We start from the raw sequence: 23,572 nt of genomic DNA on the forward strand, positions 1-23,572 counted from the left end.
TCAAACAGGTTGGCTTCAGCCCGCACCTCCCCTACGCAAATCAAAACAGTGTCTTCACAAACTGTTCATGCAGACTACAACTGGTGCGGTGTAGCCTACACAACTTTGTTAAAAATAGATGCATTCAAGTTAAATTTGCAAAGTTAGTGTTATAGCCTACTTATCACAACGTTGAAGAGAAAGCACCTTTTTGATAATTGAGCCAGTAGAGAAATAACTGTTCAGAACTAATCTGTAGCCTAGGGTAGGTTTCTGCAAAAAAACAATGTTGTTGGCGATTTAATACTATCTAGCAACATTTTTAACAGGCTACGCAATAGAGGTTTTGACTATGACTATAACTATGACCTACGTTTTGGTTTCTTAAATTAATTTGCCCTACTTCTTGACTGCAATGTAGTCAATTGACTGCTTGACAGGAACGGGCACATCTTTGGAGAGAATGTACGCACACAAGAATCTGTAGGCTATTTGTGGCAGGTTACCATGTTTAATGCATCAAGAACTCAAACTCAAAAAAAAAAAAACTAAAACTCAAGACCTCAAACGTTTTCTAAACAATAAAAACAGAAAGGATGCAGCAGGCAGCAAATGTAGAAGAGTCATTTCCAGTGGAAGAACAAAATGCTGAATGAAGTCCAAAGATAGATCCTAAGATACACCCATTTCTAATTTCGGGCCTAGAAATTTCATATCACAGAGGTACAGGTGAATTACAGGATAATAGAAGTAGATTTCCATAAACCCCTCAGTAATTCTTTTCCCATCTCCCATGAAAAAATATTTTGAGCCTGGCTTTATCAGACAATCTGATTTTGTTTTTTAAAATGTATGCAAAATTAGCACATTTTTAACTCATTGAATGCCAAACTGTTTTCGGGAGCTTTGTCCTAGAGTGCCAGCAATCTAGACCATTGTTGATGATTTTTGTACAGCCACAGCATATTCTGTGTTATAGCTATGAAAACGTAGAATAGCTCGATTAAAAGGTGAGACTTTAAGATCTCAGTGGGTGCAAACCGTGTATTTCTACACGCCTCTGTTCCTGAGAAATCCCAAGCTAAACAGTGGCTAGTTTTCATCAAAATCGCTGTTTTTTTTCTATAAATCTAGATATAACGTCTTTCATGAAATATGAAGTGTTGCCTGTTACTTACTTCTGTAAACATTCCGGGAAGTGATCAGCGAGACCTGTCGAGACTGCCACCTAGTGATAGACCCACGAAAATGGCCTGGTTTTGACCTGACGTGCATGCGTCACTGATTCGACCCAAAGCGGCAACCGAGTTATGATAAAATGTCCAGATAAAATTTCCAGATTGTGAGTTTCACGATCGTCATATATTTCATTTCCATTCATCATAGAGTTCCCAAAATCACATATAAGGTGTATTAGAGTGTCTAGTTTCGTAATTAAAAAAAAAAAGCTAAAAACGTAATATTACGTTTTTGGCACTCAACGCGTTTTTGGCACTCAATGAGTTAATGAGATAAGGCCTAATTTGCACTTTCAATACATTTTTTTCTTAGCTTAACATGAGTAATCAACTGAGAAAGTTTCATGGTGATATCTATCATTTAAATGTTTTACCCCATTCACCTGTAGTGTCACAACATATTACAGAGGTCAGTGACCTGTGTCTTTTATTTTGTTCTGTCTCAAACAGGCCCGGACTTAATTGCCTGTTAAGATGTTGCACAGGACTCCAATTCCCAACATGCCGAGCTGTGCATAAAAGTGGCCACAACCTGTGCGTCATTCTCTGCTTCCTCTTCCAAACCTGGTGCAAATGGACGTAGTGCTTAAGCCAGCAGTGTGAGAGACTGCCAATGCTCAGCACGAGACTTACGTCACGCCTTCAGCGCTTTATTTAAAAGGGACTGAACCTTATTTTGTTTTTCTCCAAATTTTTGTAAACTTCAAATAAATCTTTTGAAGAGAATTTTCCATGTCCGACCTCTGAATCCTCTACATTTTTGGTGCCGAAACCCGGGAAAGAGGGAATAGAGACGAAAGAAAAAGACGAGACGAAAGAAAAAGATTCCCTACCTGAGACAGACGTGGATTGCCTGAGTGATTGCAGGTGAGGACCGAAGAGAACAATGGAGAAGCTTTCAAGATTGAAGAAAGTGCGAGGCGCGATAAGAACAGCAGTGACAAAATTAGTTAATAGAATTGCTGAAGAATTACGGAAAGACGCGCCAATATGTGGATGAGATTAAATTGACTTAGATGCGCACAAGAAAGTTCTTGGAAAAAATCAAGGAAGACGAAAGCGAGACATCCTCGCATACGACAAATCAGACGCACAGAATTCCCATGATGAAGCTGCCAAAACTATCAATTGAACACTCCAGTGGAAACCTAAGTAAGTGGCAGAATTTTTGGAGTCAGTTTACAAGTGCAATACATGACAATGAGCATTTAAGAAAAGCTGATAAGTTTAATTATTTGAAATCGTTTCTTTCTGGCAACGCTGCGAAAGTAGTTGCAGGCCTATCATTGACCGAAGAAAATTATGATAGTGCAATCAAAATGCTAATGAATAGATTCGGAAGAAAACATCTGATTATCAATGCTCATATGAATACACTGCTAAATTTGACTCCAGTTAAGAGAGCCACAGACATTGTAGCACTACGAAATTTGTATGATGAATGCGAAGTGCCTAGACGCAATGGGAGTAGTGTCGGATGCCTACGGCTGTTTACTCTGCCCTATTCTGATGAAAATGATACCCGAAGAAATCACACTGGAATTCACACGACAATTGAAAGAAGAAGAAGTTTTGAGCGTAAAGGACTTAATGGAATTCTTGCAAAAAGAAGTAGTCAGTCGGGAAAGAACTGCCCATGTATCCCAGCGACAAACAGGCTCTGTGTCCTTAAGAGACCGTGATAAAAGAATGTTCAAGCGAAGAAAAAGCTATGCTCCAACGTCAGCCACATTTCATGTGTCCGCTCGAGAAGAATCACGATGTTTATTCTGTAATGAAAACACACACAAGTCAAGAGAATGCAATGTGCATACTAGTATAGAAGCAAGGAGAGATAAGCTGCGCAAATAAGGCCGGTGTTTTGTATGCTTAGGCGCCAAACATATCGTGCGCAACTGCAGAGCGCAAGGCATTCAGTGCGAAGGTTGTGGCAGAAGACATTACAAAACGGTATGCTCCCAACCTGCCTTAAGCAGTGTAAATGTAACTTCACAAACACTAGAAGTAGGCTTATCAGATACATTAGTGCAGTGTTTCCTCTAGGATTTTTTTAAGCAGTGGGGGCAGGCCCGTCCGAACACCCCCCACCCCCCCCGTCCCAGCACCACGGAACTGACAACTGACACTTCGCTGCAACACAAACAATTATATGTATTAACCTCTATTCACACACTCTATTCAATGAGGCATTATTTTCAGTTGTGATTGAACTGTATTTTTGGAGAATCTACAACAGGTCTGCAAAATGAATTTTACAAGAAATTCTTCGTGGGGAAACCAAAATTCAAAGAAGCCTTGCTGTGCACATTTCATTTTTCTTTTGGAAAAATAACTCCAAGGCTCGGTTATAGGGGAATTCAGAAAGAGGTGGTCCATTGATGCTGAGTAGCATACATGCTGTTAGATCAGGGGTGGGCAAACTTTTTGGCTCAAGGGCCACATTGGGTTTTGAAAATTGCCGCACAACAACCCCCCCCCCCCCCCCCCACGACACATACATAAAAAACTATTGTTTTTATAGCCTATAATTTAGTATGAAAAGTATTTCTTTTAAAATATGAATTGCTTAAAAATACTGCTAATTTTATGCAGTTTAACAAATGTATAAATTGTGCACTGTCGCTTTAAGACAGTCGCTTTAATTCACGTTTATTTCTCAATGATCTTCTGCCTGCACCGCTATGGCTAGTGCTGTGCCTATGGCTGGGCCCTCTCACAGTTTTTAAATGGTCAGTAGTGGGAACTACTGTTGCCTTCATGATTTCCTTTTAAAAGTTTCTTATAAGAAGGAGATATCAATTATCAACAATGACAAGCCAGCTGGAACCTGCGGCTCTCTCTCCCTCTCGTGAGTGCAGACGCGTTCCCAATTAAATGGATCGCATAACGTTCACATTAGATCTGCTGCAAAGGAGATAACTAAGAGTTAACTTAGTTTAACATGATGTTATCTCTATTTAACATGATGTTTTGACATTGCAAACGTTCTCTAAGGAGAATGAAAAGCAGTTTGCAGTAAGGCTAACCAACGTTGTCGAAAAAAATAGCGAGCAGCCTGATAACCAAATGAAATGCTCGGTTTTGCCGACCCCTGGCCTAGGCTAAGCATTCTGTAGCCTAATTCGTTAGAAAATTAAAAAAATGGTTGCACTTCTTTTTGCCAATTTATTTTCACATTTAGCAACAAGGGTAACAAACGTTTAGGTCGTGCAGCCTTTGTGCGTCTGTGTAGCCCAAATTATTAAAAAATAAACTTTTCCGTGTCATGCAACACAACTATTTACTTTAACATCATTACATCTATTACTACAGCTATAGACTATTTCCAATTTGTATTATATTAGTGACTCACATATCGTTTTAATGTTTCCAGATGTTTGATATCAGGACGTGAGCTGTCAGAACTGACAAGTTGAACGTTGTCTTATGAAAACGGACCCACCGCGGTGACGTTTTTGGTGGAGGTGTTGTTTAATAGTGACTCGTTTGGACAATAAGCACATCAACACACTATGTGGAGTTAAACTGGACAGCCCCAAACCTCTGAATAGTTCTGCTTGTTGTTAAATTGCAATGTTAGCGGCCGCCAACGGGGGTGCATAATGTCGGCAGGATCATTTAAAAGGCAACTGCGACTATTGTGCGTCTGCCCCATTTCTGATACCGTGGGGGAAGAAAATTAAACCGTGGCGGGCCGCCACTACCAAATCAACATAGAGGAAACACTGTAGTGTCTGTATCCCCTGTGCAGTCCAATCATAATGGCACAACATTCTTGCAGACCGCCATAGCCTGGATTGAAACTCCTATGCAAGACCAGCTTGTGAGATGTTTACTGGATGGTGGAAGTCAGCGAAGTTTCATACAAGAAAATCTATCTAGATCCCTCAATCTGCCAGTTATTGGTGAAGAAACTCTCAATCTGCACACATTTGCGTCAGCGACTTCAAAACTGATAAAATGCAGAAAGATACAAGTGCGACTGAGAAATATTAAAACTGAGAAGAACGTAGTTCTAGAGTTATTAGAAACCCCACATGTGTGCACTTCCAAATTGCAAATTGCAGATCAGAAAGACATTGGAAGCCAAAGGAAGTCAAGTGGCAGATGTGCCGATTCGAGGCATGGAGACCGAGGAGCTCGGAGTTCTTATAGGAGGTGATTATTACTGGAAAATCGTGACTGGACAATTGGAGCACATAAGTGAATCACTGGTAGCAATAGAAAGCAAGTTCGGATGGCTGCTACAAGGGACGGCGACAGTTCTGAAAGTCACAGTGGAACTTTTGGACATTGAAGTGCTGCATGTCAGTGTAGCTGAAGACGTTTCACTTTCCAATCAGCTGCGCTGCTTTTGGGAAACTGAGTCCATCGGATTACACCCAGAAAAAGAATCATGTGTCATTGAAAATGAGGCCATTCAAGAAGTTTCAGAGAACAGTGATCAACAAAGGAGGCAGGTACGAAGTGAGTTTGCCTTGGAAAGAGAATCACCGTGAATTGGCATCGAATTTGGCTGTAGCTAAACGCAGATTCATTAATCTGACAAAGAAATTTAGCAAGGAACAGTCGCTCTATGAGAGATATGATGCAGTGATGCAAGACTACTTGCGAGAAGGAATCATTGAAGAAGTGACCAGTAAGAATTCAGCCAATGCAGTAGGTCCAATTTACTATATGCCCCATCACACTGTAGTGAAGGAACAAAGAGCTACAACCAAAGTGCGTGTAGTGTTTGAAGCGTCTTCACATGAGAATAACAGTCTGTCTCTTAACCAATGTCTTTTCGCAGGCCCAAATCTGAACTCAGAACTTTTAAGCATACTTTTAAGATTCCGTGAACATAAAGTGGCATTCTTACAAATTTCATTGAATGAGCAAGATCGAGATGCTTTGAGATTTTTATGGACTAAGGACAAGCCAAGTAACAGTGACAAAGTCAATCTCATCACCTTAAGAATTAAGAGTCCCATTCGGAGTAACATCAAGCCCTTTCCTGTTGGCAGCAACGATCAGACATCACCTAGAAAGGTATGAAACCATTTATCCAGAAGTGGTAAAAAATTATGAAAGACTGTCTTTATGTTGATGATTTGATTACTAGAGCTGCAGATGTAAAATCAGCAGAAAACCTAGCGCTCAAAGCAAGAGAAATTATGTCGACCGCCGGAATGATGCTTTGCAAATGGAAAACTAACGCTAAAGAATTGCAAGAAAAATGGCTACACATGGAGTTCATAGAAAAAGCAGAAATCAAAGGCCAATTGACATTGAAAGTGCTTGGAATTGTATGGAGAACGGACAATGATGAATTTACATTTGAAGTGGATGACTTAGTACAGTTTTTGGCGAAGAAAGTCAATTCTAAGCGTGGAGTGTTACAATCAGCTGCTAGACTGTTTGACCCAATTGGATTTTTATCCCCAGTCACCATCAGGATAAAATGCCTTGTTCAAGAGTTATGGCAAAGAGGAGTTGATTGGGATGAGGAACTTCCAGAAGAACTGAGTGATAAATGGGAACAGTGGTGTGCAGAGATGCCAACTTTACAAAAGTTATCAGTGCAACGACGTTATGACGCCACTCTGCCAGAAGGTTAGCCCATTCAAGTAAAAGAAGTTCATGTGTTTTGCGATGCTAGTCAAAACGCCTATTGTGCGGCAGCGTATATGCGCATAGTCAATGCTGACGGCTATTGCAGCAGTAGTTTAATCGCAGCCAAAACACGAGTAGCTCCATTAAAGCCAACACTTTACCCAGACTTGAGCTCTTAGGAGCAGTAATTGGAGCTAGACTAGGAACGTATGTCATAACACATTTGAAATTAGATAAAAGTAATCTGAAACTCTGGACAGACTCCATGATAATGCTTCATTAGATAAAGAGCAACGCAAAACAGTGGAAACCATTTGTAGCCAATCGAGTGTCCGAAATACAAAATTTGACATTGCCAGAAAATTGGAAACATTGTAAAGGACAGGAAAACCCAGCCGATCTCGGTACAAGAGGAATTTCTGTGCATTCCATGATTGAAACCGACCTTTGGTGGCAAGGTCCGCAGTGGCTATGCAGGCTCGAATCGCATGAGATGGATATGGAGTATCCAACAGACAAAACGGAGATTGCAGAAAGTGTTTCTCAAAATCAAGTCACAGCAAACAAGGTGAACGAAAACATCATTCAAGAACCAATGTTTGATTTAAATCATTATAGTGATTTGCAAAGAGTATTGAGAATAACGTCATGGATTAAACGATTCATTCATAATACGAGACATACAGAAAAGTTAAATGGAGAATTGAGTGCAGAAGAAATGAAAAATGCTCAATTGTATTGGATTTTGAACACACAAAACACACTCAAAGCTTCCCTACAGATATGGAAAACTTGCGTGCTGGAAAAGAACTTCTACGAACATCTAAACTGCTAAACCTTAACCCCTTTCTTGACAACACAGGAATCATGCGAGTTGGAGGCCGCTTGCAAAAGAGTGCGTTTCCACATGAGGTGAAGCATCCCTGTATTCTTCCAGCAAACCACAGATTTTCAGAATTGATTGTGAGAAAAGCTCACGAAGATGTACTGCATTCTGGAGTGAGAGACACGCTAACGCAAGTAAGAGAATCAAGCTGGATTTTGCGCGGACGGCAACTGTCCAAGAAGGTGGTGCTGAAATGTCTGATGTGCCGCAAGTCCAAAGCCAAGCCGAGGCAGCAGTGCGAAGCTCCGCTACCCAAAGAACGTATCACCGAGGCCCAGCCGTTTGAGGTAACGGGTATTGATTTTGCTGGTCCATTATTTGTCAAACCTATTCACAGGAAGACGTACATAGCCTTATTTACATGTGCTGTAACAAGAGCTGTGCATTTGGAGTTAGTTTCAGACTTGACCACAGAAGCTTTTCTAATGGCATTTAAGCGGTTTATCGCAAGAAGAGGAATATGCAACACCATTTATTCAGATAATGCAAATAATTTTAAAAGAGCTGACAGAGATCTTAAACTGATGTGGCAAGTAATGAAAAGCAAGGATCTGCAAGTTCTGTTCGCAGGAAAACAAATAACATGGAGATACATCGTGGAGAGAGCAGCTTGGTGGGGAGGATTTTGGGACCGAATGGTACGATCCATGAAGACCTGTATTCGGAAAATACTGGGTAGAGCATGCCTGACGTTTGAAGAACTGCAAACAATTGTTATTCAAGTGGAAGCAGTAATTAATTCACGTCCATTGACCTATCTGTACCCAGACAGTGAAGAATTGTTACCTCTAACCCCTGCTCATTTCTTAGTAGGCAAGAGACTTACTACCTTACCCCCACAGCCAAGTCCAACAGATGTCCAAGTAGCGAATGCGGAAGCCTTGACCAAACGGTGGAAATACCGACAACGGATCGTGGACTCATTCTGGAAACGCTGCAGAAATTAGTATCTTCTACAACTAAGGTCAGCACATACAGTGAAGAATGTTAATCCATCCAAATTTAAAGTTGGAGATATTGTGTTAATTCACGAAGATAAGGTTCCAAGACGTATGTGGAAATTGGGAAAAATTGAACAACTGTTTATCGGAAGAGACTGTCACGTAAGATCTTGTCAAGTAAGAACGATCTAATGTTCTGACTAATATTTTGAGAAGACCTATACAGTTGTTATACAACTTGGAACTGTAAATTGATGAACATTGCTCTCTGACCTAGTTCATCGGGCCAGAGTGTGTTGTGTCTTTTATTTTGTTCTGTCTCAAACAGGCCCGGACTTAATTGCCTGTTAAGATGTCGCGCAGGACTCCAATTCCGAAAATGCCGAGCTGTGCATAAAAGTGGCCACAACCTGCGTGTCATTCTCTGCTTCCTCTTCCAAACCTGGTGCAAATGGGCGTAGTGCTTAAGCCAGCAGTGTGAGACTGCCAATGCTCAGCACGAGACTTACGTCACGCCTTCAGTGCTTTATTTAAAAGGGACTGAACCTTGTTTTGTTTTTCTCCAAATTTTTGTAAACTTCAAATAAATCTTTTGAAGAGAATTTTCCATGTCCGACCTCTGAATCCACTACATGACCTCTATCTGACCTCAGAGGTCAAACTGAGGATGCCTCCAGATCTAAAATGAAAGCTTAGGGCATAAAGAACAAACTCTGTTTCATGCTTCTTTCAAAAAAAGCAAGATCACCCCTATTTTAAGAACTCAATGAGTGCCAAAAACGTAATATTAAGTTTTTCCTTCCCATGCGTTGAGTGCCAAAAACATAATATTATAAACTAGACACTCTAACACACCTTATATGTGATTTTGGGAACTCTGTGATGAATGGAAATGAAATATATGACGATCGAAAACTCATGAAAACGCACTGGACATTTTATCTGAACATTTTATCATAACTCTGTTGCCGCTTTGGTTCGAATCAGAGACGCATGCACGTCAGCTCAAAACCAGGCCATTTTCATGGGTCTATCACTAGGTGGCAGTCTCGCCAGGTCTCGCTAGGTCACTTCCCGGAACCTTTACAGGCAACACTTCATATTTCATGAAAGACGTTATATCTCCATTTCTAGAAAAAAAACAGCGATTTTGATTAAAACTAGCCACTGTTTAGCTTGGGATTTCTCAGGAACAGAGGCGTGTAGAAATACACCGTTTGCACCCACTGAGAGCTTAAAGTCTCACCTTTCAAACGAGCCATTGTATGTGTTTATAGCTATAACACAGAATATGCTGTGGCTGTACAAAAATCATCAACAATGGTCTAGATTGCTGGCACTCTAGGACAAAGCTTCCGAAAACAGCTTGGCATTCAATGAGTTAACAGCCCCACTAAAAGCCCTCCTTACACTGACAGACTTTGGAAAGATTTGCAAAGATTTGGAAAAGATTTTTGAAAGACTACAGTCTCAGATCCTCTCACATCTAAAGACAAGTAGTAGAGTTTTAAGTCACAGACTATGATTTTGCAATTGTTTCATGTGTGACATCCCTAACCGATATAGAGTCGTTCTGTCACGTGGAAGAGCCGACTAAATATGTATAAGAAATGACAAATATTATAAGAATAACAAATAATAATATAGGCTACAGCTGTCGCCTACTTTGCCCCTTCATGTGTGGTGTTGGAGAGAGGTCACTATTGGTTTTTATAGTTCACGTCACTATTTGCATGAGCCATGACTAGAAAGACTTGCGATAATATCAAACATGTTTGATATTTTTGTAACGGCAAAACTAGAAAAGGACTGACTCCGACTGACTTAAAACTGTTAAGATTGGCACCATACACTTAACGATCTAATTGAAGGGAGCGCGCCGCGATTCCAGTACAACTTCCATGATTTCAGTCCGACTTTGGAAATTTAGTCGCCGACTATGAAAACAGACCAAAATCGTAGGCACGAGCGCATCTGTGAGGCCAAGCCTCACCAAGTAGCCCGTTTGTTTACAACTAACATTACATTTAATTAAACTGCTTATAGGCTATGCCGAAATACAGTGGGCATCGCTTTCAAATGGCCGTTAAGTCGCGCATTACGAGGCGTGAAGCTGCGTGAAGCTTTAGTACCACTTTCAGCCACTGTGCGTCGCTCTGCCACTGTACATTGCTCTGCCTGCCGCCCCTTCTGAAAAAGCTTGATTTACCTCGATTTAAGCTACTTGGGTATGTCTTAAGGCTTGACTACACGGTGGTAACGAAAATCGAAATCGAAATTTGCTGTCTACATTAATTGTACGTGTTGGGGGTAAATCAAAACAGTGGTGTGATAATTGAGCCAGTAGAGAAATAACTGTTCAGAATTAATCTGTAGCCTTGGGTAGGCTTCTGCAGAAAACAATGTTGGCGATTTAATACTATATCTAGCGAAATTTTTAATGAGGCTTAGACAACTATGACCCACGTTTTGGTTTCGTAAATTAATTTGCCCTACTTCTTGACTGCAATGTAGTCAATTGACTGCTTGACATGTCATTTTTATTTTTCTGTACAATAAACAAATACATCTGCTTTATGCCGCCGAATTACATTCATATTTGGAACTTTCATAGTCCAATGCATCGTTACACTACGTTAGTGTTTCCCAAAACCATAGTAGCAACGAACGTTCGCAACCACTATCGTAAAGTTGTGTAGTTACAAATACACCTCTCGACCTGTGGTAGAATGCTAGTAGAAGCATAGTTCCGGGGATCTTTATGTCAAAGATGTCACTGACACCAGTTATTTGTTTGCAAATTAATAATTATAAATATATTTAGGTTTCTAATTGATATTTACACTTCTAACCACCATACATCTATATTTTAAAATGCCTAAGGCAGAAAATACATAAATTAAAAGTCAATTTGCAGCCATGTGCACGTAAGTAAAAGTCACACACCTGCAGATAATAATAAGGTGGTGCGCACTTTTTGGCGAGTCAGTTGAGAATATGTACCCAGTAAACAAAATAAAGTCCTGGCGACGTCCCCTAAAGGTCCCCTGGCGAACGTCACCTCCTCGACATTGTGTAGGGTTCCCTTTACGTCCCGCGGACCTCTGTTTGGGAGGTCTAAAAGACGTCCACGACACTTTGAGAGGACGTCCTGTAATGGTCACCGCGACGTTATGCGCGCAACGTTTATATTTGCGCGATTTGGTATGGTATTACATCCTGTAAGTCTCAGCGCTGCTAGGAGAGAGGTAGATGGAACATGAACACACATTAATGACTTGTTCTACAGCTACACAATCAACTTCACTCACCTCATATTTTCACGCATGTATGAAATCACGTCCACCGAATGCATTACACTACAGATGAGTAGACATGGAAATTTATACCGGGATGTGCTGCTTTCACATCTACGGTGTCATTTTCTTAATAATCTAATACGACGTTTTAATGGGTATATCCCGTAGCATATTGTTCAAAACATCATCAGAGTAGGCCTAGGCTAAGATAAATTGTTCAAACCATATTGTTTCAAAATATTAAAAACTAATAATAGCCAAAAATACTAAATGAATCGCAATGCATGCTGGGAAGTAAAACTCAACATGAAATAAAGTAGGCTACATGAAACATAACTAGAATGCATTGACGTTATATCCACTCGTTTACTTGGACCTGTGATCAAACAGGGACAGCCTATAAATGTAAGCCTATCTTCCTTGAACATTGCATATAAAGAAAAATGTATCGTTTTCTCTAGGCTATGAATGCTCTTTAAGATGAAATAAATAGATTCCAGATGTTTCTATTCTATATCATAGTTTTATTAATAAACAGTAGGCCTAAGGCTCTAGTGAGGCAGAGAGCTTGCTCCTCGTCAGAAATCTCATCGGATATGTGCACTCTTTGCTGTTTCCACATGGAGCTGCTGTAACATCGGGGACAGCTATGCGTGACACTTAAACGCGAGCATGCGTCAAATAAATTACAATGACATTTAAACAAGTCATGAAGAAGCAGTATCCCTAATTCTTCTGCAATGTAGAGCTAGATTTTTGCTTTGCGTTTTGCTTTACAAATTAAGTAGTCACTTCTGTTGCTAGACAACCCTAAAGAAATGCTACGTAGTCTGTTCAGACGTTCAGTCCCAATTCGGCCGTGTGTGTGTTTATAAATAAAACACATAATAAGTACGTGACTACGTTTAATAAACCACTGCCTATTTAGAGCATGTTACATGCATCACGTAATGGGTTATCTGAAGAAATGCACATTGTAGGCTAGAAGCTAAGAACAGCGACTTTGCTAACATTACACCAAGCGCCACAGAATTACGTGCAGGTGCCGGTTCACGTGCTTCTAAACGTCATTAACCACCTTAGTCCAGACTACTGAAGTTTGGAAACTATCATGGAAACTGCCAAACTTACAAAGTAAGTAAGTTTTGGGAAACAGTCGTAACCTAAATGTTGGTTAGTTGAACGATGCATCCTGTTAGTTGTTGTACCTCAGTAGTTGTACAGGAAACGCACCTCAGATCAGCTTGTAGGCCATTAGCAATCTGTTTATTTTATTTTATGAAGCCTATATGCCACATTCTCACTTTCAATAGACAGATGCAATAGCCATTGGTCAAGTATTGAGTATAAAGCAATTAAGATAGTAGCCTATACAAAAAGTACTTCATACTATCATAAAAAAATTGTTAAAACGAATAGCATTTTGCAACTTGACAAAACACTGGATTAAATATCGTAGGCACAGGAGAAAACTCCTCCTGGCCTCCTCATTGGCTCGTGGGGAGATCACATGCCAGTTGCCTCTCCCTTCAGTGCTATGACTCTGTTGATGACTTTGTCCAGATGGTCTATGTATTTATTGCAACGTTCGGCTGTGAGTTTGTTTCGCCAAAAAAAAACTCTATTGCAGATATCAATGCGTCTTTGTTCATGGGTTTGGCCTCACAGCAGAGGCTTAGGCAACTATGACCCACGTTTTGGTTTCGTATATTAATTTGCCCTACTTATTGACTGCAATGTAGTCAATTCACTGCTGCCTGCTGACAGGTTATTTTTATTTCTCTGTACAATAAACAAATACATCTGCTTTATGCCGCAGAATTACACACTTGGCCAGACTATAGAACGGGGACATTTTGGAGAGAATAGAGAATGTACGCACGCAAGAATCTGTAGGCTATTTGTGGCTGGTTACCAGAAAACAATGTTTAATGCATTAACTCAAGACGTCAAACATTTTCTAAACAATACAAACAGAAAGGATGCAGCAGGCAGCAAATGTAGAAGAGTAATTTCCAGTGGAAGAACAAAATGCTGAATGAAGCCTAAAGATATGAAAGTTGTTGTTTTTTGAAGATGTAAATGGTTGGGCTATAGGCCTAGTTTGCAAGAAGGAGACATAAACCGTGTGCATGCCACACTATCCACAGCTGTGGTAGTGGGGGGTAGGAGGATTACTGTTAAAGCGCAGGATTTATATAAAATTCTTCAACAGAAGGCCTGCCTCGAATGCAGGCTTGCCTAAAAAAAGGCCTGTGGTTTGCGCAGCCTACAATAAGTAAGTCTTAGTGAGTTAGGAGTCCTCTCGACTTCTTTTAAGCTGTCTCAGAGGTGGAAAGTTGCGTTCGTTGGAGGCAGGGCCGGATTCATAGACCCTTGGGAACAAATGTCTGATGGCCACCCCTGCCCCCAGCCAACGTGAATCGGGCGGTCAGTTAATAGGCCTACATCTTGAAGATTTTTATTGCCATTTAAGGCACGAGCGCATCTGTGAGGCCAAGCCTCACCAAGTAGCCCGTTTGTCTACAACTAACATTACATTTAATTAAACTGCTTATAGGCTATGCCGAAAAAGTTTAAACATTTTGAATATCAGTGTCGGGTGAATTAGGAAATGTTCTCAAAGTAGCCTTGACATGATGCACGTCACTGACATAATGCGCAAATAATATAGCCTAGATATTCCAATATATTCAAATACATGTGTTTATTTTAGAGGGGATATTCAAACGTCATTTTTGAGGAATTTTGACAGCCCTAGTCCACTGTAGGCTACGCCAATCGTCTATTAACACCTTCCACCTAACCCCGGTGAGTGGGGGTCGCTAAAATGCGTGTGAAATAGCACCATTGAGTAGCCTATGCGAAACAGCCTTAAAATCGTTCCGGTGTTGTGTGCCTTCTGGTTTCTCCGATTTTTGTAGAGCCACAGCGTATTCTATGTTATAGCTATGGACACATACTTTTGTTTGAAAGGTGAGACTTTAAGCTCTCAGTGGGTACAAACCGTTTTTTTCTACATGCCTCTGTTCCTAAGAAATCCCAAGCTAAACAGTGGCTAGTTTTCATCAAAATCCCTGTTTTATTTCTAGAAATGAAGATGTAGCGTCTTTGATGAAATATGAAGTGTTGCCTGTAAAGTTTCCGGGAAGTGACCTAGCGAGACCTGGCGAGAGTGCCACCTAGTGATAAACCCACGAAAATGGCCTGGTTTTGACCTGACGTGCATGTGTCACTGATTCAACCCAAAGCGGCAACCATCAAAAGCAGAGTTTTAAGATTAAATGTCCAGATTGTGCGTTACCATGGGTGATCCGTCGCTCGAGCCTACGGAAAATATCAAGCACCCACGTGTGCCAGCTTATAGTCCCGGCTAAATTTACATTAATTTAAAATCAAACATCGCAGTTGATGTTAAATTCAGCATCTCTCATAATGTGATTGGCTATGTTGCTGTCAATCCCCTACTCCATATTCTAACCACCAATGAGAGCATCTCTCGTATGAAAATTCCTGACACTTCCCACCTGAAGAATTAACACAAGGCTCTGTCGGGTCTTCAGCCCCGAATGTTTAAAATGTATAGCCCTGAATATCATTTTAAAAGTAGTCTGACAAAGCTTATTGTTTTGTGACACAGCTAAACACTGGTACCTCATAGAACATCTATAACATAGCTTAGGTGGTCGCAACTCGCAAAAGTAAAGCAGATAGAAAGAACTCGCGCAAATCTAGCCTACAACAAGCAGACGGCTTCATGCGAAGGGGATAGAAAGCGTGCGCACAGGTGTTTTATGATTGTTGGCTTCTGATGGTATATTGCTAATTCACTGAAGAAAGACTTATGGATAGAAAGAACATCCTGAAAAGGAAAGTAGTAAGGCAATGAGGAGCAATGCTATAGTGGAATTCTCATGTTGCTGTATCAGCGGATGAGAAGGACCTGAGAGTGTCACTGACGACGTGGCTGCCTCATAGGCTCAGAGGTTGGTGAAGGAGAAAGTTACATCTAGAAGAGAAGGCACACCATTCATAGGCCTAAGAATATCCCTGGCAGACCTTCATAAAAAATTATGCAATGATACAATATCCGCCTTTTACACCAGTGTAGGATATGGCAAAGTTTGAGAACCACTGCCTCCACTTACTGTCGGCTAATGCGCGCTTCTGGATGGATAGGCTATATCTCGTATTTTTAACGGCGTGATGTAAACACAAAATATAATTTCTGTTTATAAAAACAAAGCAAAGTGTTTTTCCTTTTAGTTTGGGTTAACGCAATTAACCTTTTGAGTTACGTAAACTGTTCAGGAGTCAAACGACGGATCATGAGTGATTTAGGCGTAGTGTAGGTGACTGAAAGTGCACAAAAATTGTGCCTTTGCTTAACTCATTGAATTCCAAGCTGTTTTCGGAAGCTTTGTCCTAGAGTGCCAGCAATCTAGACCATTGTTGATGATTTTTGTACAGCCACAGCATATTCTGTGTTATAGCTATGAACACATATAATGGCTTGTTTAAAAGGTGAGACTTTAAGCTCTCAGTGGGTGCAAACCGTGTATTTCTACACGCCTCTGTTCCTGAGAATCCTTTCATCAAAATCGCTGTTTTTTTTAAATGGAGATATAACGTCTTTCATGAAATATGAAGCGTTGCCTGTAAACTTTCCGGGAAGTGATCAGCGAGACCTGACGAGACTGCCACCGACAAAACCGACAAAAATGGCCTGGTTTTGACCTGACGTGCATGCGTCACTGATTCCAAAGCGGCAACCGAGTTATGATAAAATGTCCACATAAAATGTCTAGATTGTGCGTTTTCATGAGTTTTCGATCGTCATATATTTCATTTCCATTCATCACAGAGTTCCCAAAATCACATATAAGGTGTGTTAAAGTGTCTAGTTTCGTAATTAAAAAAAAAAGCTAAAAACATAATATTACGTTTTTGGCACTCAACGCTTGGGAAGGAAAAAACGTAATATTACGTTTTTGGCACTCAATGAGTTAACAGCATTTAATAAATGTCCTCGGGGGTGATGCCCATAGACTCCCGCAAACTGTATTGGCATTTTGTGTGTCGGCCACTGTTGATTTCCTACAGTGTTGAAGTGCATACATTACTTCTCAAAAACCGTAATGCAACAATACACATGGGCGTTGGTATCGGGCATTTAATTGTTTGAGCACCCACTGGCAGAAACATAAATTGGCGCTTATGATGAATGATACTTCAAGTATGTGTTATTTTAGATAGATTGCTGCTAGGCTATATGTCTTGGTTCATGTCTGTTAACAACTCATTGGCGTCATGGTGAAGCACGTATCTCGCGGTTATGGAAATAGCATGCACCATAGACATAGTCTCCTGCCATAGACATTTAGCATTATAGGCTGTTTTGCATCCATTACAATGACCAAATATTTCTCTATTAGGGCAGGGCAGGCATATTTCTGGCTATTAAATTATTTCTAAACCAGTCTCCTAAAGTCTGTAGTGAAGTCTGTGTAGGGTTTTCCAGGCTCCATTTATTTTTCGAGAAACCCTGCTCACCAGAGCCATCTGGCGGTTGTCTGAGTTGTTGCAGCGTCGGCGTCGTTGCAGCGTCACTGGAGAAATACGAATTAAAGTTGCGTGATCCCGCGTGAGGTCACGTGCGAATCTCGAGTAAAGCTGGCCAATTTGAAGTAATGCCCACTGTAGAATGTGTACTTCTATACTGGAGTTCCCTGTCCCGCCATTGTGACTTAAGTTATGTTTATTTAACTACATCATACACTCATCAGTTTACTTACTGTAGTTTCTGTAGTTTACAGTCTGGATTCTCCATTAGAGCAGAGATGTGCTTCACTCCTGAGTTTCCTAGTTCATTCTTACTCAGATCCAGCTCTATCAGGTGTGAGGGGTTTGATGTGAGAGCTTTAGTCAGATGAGCACAGCCTTCTTTTCTTATCTTGTTGTAATCAAGCCTGTAGGGAGAGAGGGGGGGGGATTGAGTGGCATCAATTACTAACTCCATATGTACAATATGTTTCTGCTCGCTCAGACTCTCATTTACTTTGCAAGCAGCGTGTTCATCCCACTTCCTGTTTTGAAACTACACGTGGCACGGATTTGTGGGTAATTTTGGGCTACACTCATTGCCCAAAGTTGTCAAAGGACTTCATTACCCATTAGGCTTGGGTATCGAATATCGAGTATTGGTTGGAACCGGGAATATCTTTGCGATTTTCCCGGAATCGTTCAAAAGTTTAAATTTCCATTCCTAGTTTCGATTCCCAGTCCGCCGACCGGAAGAAGAAACGGCTGAACACCAACGAAGAAGCGCATAGTTCATAGAATTAAAATTCATGGAGAATGTCAGACTATTTCATTCAGAAAGCAGGGTTCCCGCGGATCCTTAAAAAGTCTTAAATACAACTAAATTTTTTGAAAGAGAGGTATTAAATGTGCGTATGGGACCGCCAGCGAGTGCAAGAGAGCAGTGATGTCTCCATCCAGTTTCGTGTATTTAAAACGCAATTGACCTGTCGCTAAGCGCCTGCCTTAGAACGCTGATGAGCCAATGACAGTCCAGCCTCAACGGGACTCGGACATCAGCTCGGACAACTCCATAGGAAACAACAGGGAGGAGGCATAAAATGACAAATTAATGGTTATTTATGGAGTTTATTAACTCAAAAAAACCCGACGGATAACCATGGTCAAACTTTTGCATGGGAAACGTGTAATACTGATAGCCGGTACCCCGAGAGGCTAGAAAACGGGGTATATTTTCATCAACAGTAGCCTACAGGACGTCTCTCGCGTTTGCAACAGCTCGACGTAATGTAGGCTACTAAGCCAACAATGTGGGCACAGGTTCCCTGTTAAATCCCAAGATGAAAATGCTCATTAACCAACTATTATATTCTTACTACATCAAATATTAACGTAACCTAGCATATCTTAGTATCAATCTTCCACTAGCTAGCTAGCTAGCATTAACGTCAGTGGTTTTTGCACAGTGATTTGCACGGCTACTCGCCACAACTGCTTGTCACCTTGTATGTATTCTAAAGTTTTGAATACACCCCTCCATAGCATAATTAAGTCCCTTTTGATAGCTTCTGGAGGAAAGTAAATCCTTTAACCACCAAAACGTCCTCAAAGCCTGCTTTCATATACTGTCAGCTGCCATTGTCCACAATGTATTTCTAATCAAGTCTGGTCTGTTTGTCCGAGTTTTCACACGGTAACAATGGGGGGCGGGGCTTAGCGACAGGTCAATTGTATAAGTGACTAGGCTATTAGGCTACGGGAGGAAGTGTAGTGGTTGCAGAGTAAAGATGTTTTTCACGGGTTTGGTTAAAGATGTGAAAACGGTAATAATACAGTAGGCCTATGTACAAAATAATATGCCTGACGTTTTCGTGGTGTAGCTGAGGCCTGAGAGATAGACAGGTAGCCTACGTGGAATGAGGGAGCCTATGGTAGAATGAGCGGGAAAAAGAGTTGGTAAGCCAGTTAGCGATAGGTTGGCCATATGTTCGAATTTAGGCTGGACATATGGATTTTAAAAGCCCTGTCCGGCGTCCGGCGCAGGCTGAAGCCAGACGCTAATTTGTTCTCCTTTTTGGAGTTGCGCTTGGCATCTAAAGTCTTTGCTCGGACGCAGCATCGTTTCACAAACTATGGACGCGAAGACAGCTGGTCAAATTATGTGCAGTGCTTCGCAATCAGGAGGAAATACTGTATATGTTAAGTTGATCTGTTTGCATCTTTCCAGCGTGTGTTGCTGGCCTAGCCTAGGGAAGAAAATATCTGTCTAAGTTATAATAGCCTACCTGTAATATCTGCCAGCAGCTAGCTTGCCAGCGTTTCCCAGTAGGCTAGGCCTACTTCGCAAAAGTTGTGAAATATAACCGCATATTTTTTGAATGTCGGCGACTGCTACATAAAAAAATATGTGCGTGCTTGAGATGAAACCAGCAGTTTTCACCAGGATCATGCGAGGAGGACCTGTCTCTTAATTAATTTAAAACAAGTCAATGGTTTTACAATGTTTCAGTCAAGCTTTGGTTGGTTTAGAATTAGGAAACATGGCATTAAATTTCATTCTTATGCAGACGATACACAACTATACCTTTCCATAAAACCTGACCAATTGACTCCGTTAGCCAAACTTGACACATGTATACGAGACATAAAGACATGGATGACAAACAATTTCCTGCTTTTGAACTCCGATAAAACAGAAGTCATGGTTTTAGGTCCTAAAAAGATGAGGGATATCCTATCCTCATCACAGGCTACATTTACTGATCTCCGACTATCCTCATCCACATGTGTTAAAAATCTAGGAGTTACAATTGACCAAGACCTATCACTAAGTAATCACATAAAACAGATTACCAAAGTTTCATTCTATCATTTAAGGAACATTTCAAAGATAAGGAAGTCTTTATCCCTACCAGACGCTGAGAAATTAATCCATGCTTTTGTCACCTCAAGGATTGATTATTGCAATGCTCTATACGCTGGCTGCAATAACACCTGTCTAAAGAGCTTACAGCTTATACAAAATGCAGCTGCTCGCACACTCACTAGAACTAAAAAATATGAACATATTTCCCCTATCCTGGCATCTCTACACTGGCTGCCTGTTAGAAGTCGCATTGACTTCAAAATATTACTTCTAACATACAAAGCCATTAATGGCCAGGCACCAGAATATATTAAAGATCTCCTAGTTCCATATAACCCACCCAGACCGCTACGATCACAGAATACTGGCCTTCTTGTAATTCCAAGAATCTCAAAAACTACAGTAGGAGGCAGAGCTTTCAGCTATCGCGCACCCCTCCTCTGGAATAATCTTCCTACCTCAATTCGACTAGCAGACACCCTCCCTATTTTTAAGTCTAGACTTAAAACATACCTCTTTACTGCCTCCCATAGTTAGGTATGGTGCGTGGAAATTCACCCACCTCAGGGTTTTTTGGAATGGACCACCCTGCTGAGTCCTCGTGTGACTGGCACCCCAGTCGCACGTGCGATGGTGGTCACTGACCATACCTGCGCTGGTGTCGACTACCCCTCACCATGCCTTAGTTATGCTGCTATAGCATAGTGCTGTCATGGACTTTTCATGTGTCACGCCGTACAACCCCCCCCCCTCTCCTCTCCCCCCTTCTCTCTCTCTCTCTCAACTCTCCCTCTCTTGCCTATTCCCACCATGGTATACTGTAACAATATATAGTACTACTGATTACTTATTGACATTAACCATTCTGATTTTCAGTAATACTAACCCACTCTACATCTCTCTTTCTTCCCCCTTACTGTACCTCACTTGTGAGGTATATCATCACCAGTCATCAACCATCCGTGTGTTGGCCCTCCTCTCACCCATCTCACCTGAAGTCCCATCCTCGACTGCCCTATTACTGCCCCCTATCTGGACTCCTGGCCTGTACAGCCTAGCGACCCACCACCAGCCTATGACAACTCTGCCCGGATTACTGGCCCATCCACCAACCCACCACATGCCCCTCGAAAACTCCCTTCCCCTGGACAATCCCAACGCTGGACTATTGAACTTTCTGTCACTAAATCAGGAATAACGAATTACCATAACGGATACGTAATCATCCCACCTCTTGTAACTTTCAGCTCAAGTGCTTAACACCATGTCTTATTCTCTACACCCGACTATCATATGCATTTGTCATGTATACAGACCTTACTGTCATGTACTGACCCTAGGCAAATGGGTTAGGCCCTTGAGTCGTGGATCTGCTCGAGGTTTCTTCCTATATATATATCTCCAATTCTAGGGAGTTTTTCCTCGCCCCTGTTACCCATGGGCCTCTCTCTTGCTTTCCTTTTCTTCCTTTCTTTCCTTCTTTCTCTGATTGCCTACATTCTGTAAAGCGCCATGATACATGTGTTATGTTTTGGCGCTCTATAAGCACAATAAATTGAAATTGAATTGAAATTGAACTGGTATGCAAAATGTAAAGTAGTGGATTAACTTTAATTTGCTGTGCTGCATATTGGACAATAGATGCACATAGTAAATTATATAAAGTAGGCTTATTAAAATATGTAAATAGCTTAGTCCAGTGTTTCTCAAACTTTTTTTCTGGGGACCCACTTTTTTAAAATGACAGACTATCGCGACCAGGGTAGGAATTTCACAGCGGCCACGACGGCCATGGCCGTCGTTGCCTCTTGCGTTGCCCGTGAGGCCCCTTTGAAAATCAGAGGTTTACAGGCCACGGTGGCCTTGGTGCCCCCTTCTTTCAATATTCTGCTTTGCGTCCTACTAATAGCAATTTTTATTTAGCCTGTGTGGCCTGTCAAAATAATCTTAGCATTCACAGCGCAAATTAATTGAGTATTTTACGCAGTGGAGAAAGTGACAGCGCAAGAAAGAAAGTGCGTCCAAATTCCATTCATCTCAGTTGAACTACTCGCGAAGTAGCCTATTCATCACACAGACATCACAAGTATCACATAAAAGAGCTTTTTCTCAGCTTTTAAACGATGTTACCCGATAATTGCTTAGTTGAACGGTTCGCGAGAAAAGTAAATAATATAATTCAATTTAATCATACATTCTACTGAAGGTTTTGTGTCCCATGATCTCCCAACCCATTCATCTCGGTGGAATACTTCACGAACCCTTCTTTTAACACACGACAAACCATATATCAGAATAAACAGCAGACCTTACCGAACACAAAGGTGTAAAGCAGTCCCTTGTACAGTTTTAACCGTTCCAGAGTAATCCAGTTTTGAATTTGCAGTAAATTTCGACATGCATGGATGTCTCCAAATTTGGGCTTTAAGTTTTACAATGTGTTTAAATTGTTCCACATGATTTCATAACGGGCCAAATACAAAATAAATGTTACAAATATCGCCTAGATATTGGTAAATCAGAGGACAGCTGACTGAGTTTGTGAAAGTAGCCTTAGCCTAAGGATCACAAAATGCTAAGCATGCATCTAGGCTATTTGTGTTTCTTAAAGCTGAGCTGTGGTTAAATTGTTCAATACATGATTTTATAACAGGCCAAATATAGTTTCATACAGTGATGCAGTATAGTTAAAGCGATGGTTCGGAGTAATTTCACCCTAGGGTTCTTTGCACCATGACCCCGAGCCAAACACCCTCCCAGAACCTTTTTTCCCTTGGTCGAGCCCTGGTCGAGTAGCGCTGTCAGAAACTAATGACGTTTTGCAGTCATGATGGGACCAACTTTTATCTCGTAAATTACCCCACTAATAATGCCCTGAATGGTACGAAGCTTCTGCAGTAGTACAACTACGACCTTTAGTCCAATAACGAGGCATTAGAAAGTTTGTAAGTGCACCAGGAGCCTTAAATAAGACTTGCCTGATTATCTGCTACTATACCGCTGCGTCAACGTTTCTTCCGTGATTTGGGAAAAGCCTGTAAAAGTCCTTCCAGCCCAATGTCTTTGGCAAGTAGTCCTAGGCTACTACAGACACAGGTGAAGAACAGTCAGCCTCAGCAGTAAGCAAAACCAAATATGTACAGCCAGCTTCAAAAGCAAGCAGCCCAGACCCTAAAATTGGGCATTTATAGCTGTGAAGGTAATTCACACACAATTATTTTTCTTTC

General features: G+C 41.1%; 1 protein-coding gene across 2 annotated transcripts in view; it reads right to left on the reverse strand.

Annotated features, from left to right (window-relative positions):
• Positions 1-23,572, reverse strand: part of LOC143132392 (uncharacterized) — a 151,276-nt gene that overhangs the window by 23,793 nt on the left and 103,911 nt on the right. For both annotated transcript variants that reach the window (XM_076291874.1, XM_076291873.1), the window contains one exon: positions 17,734-17,907. In XM_076291874.1, the coding sequence (XP_076147989.1) occupies positions 17,734-17,907 (174 nt within the window). The remainder of the gene's footprint in view (positions 1-17,733; positions 17,908-23,572) is intronic.

This window comes from Alosa pseudoharengus, unplaced genomic scaffold (genome assembly GCF_046254945.1).
Source record: "Alosa pseudoharengus isolate Yale_2024_CS ecotype anadromous, Long Island Sound unplaced genomic scaffold, YU_APseudo_1.1 YU_APseudo_1.1_scf_19, whole genome shotgun sequence".
NCBI lineage: Eukaryota > Metazoa > Chordata > Actinopteri > Clupeiformes > Clupeidae > Alosa > Alosa pseudoharengus.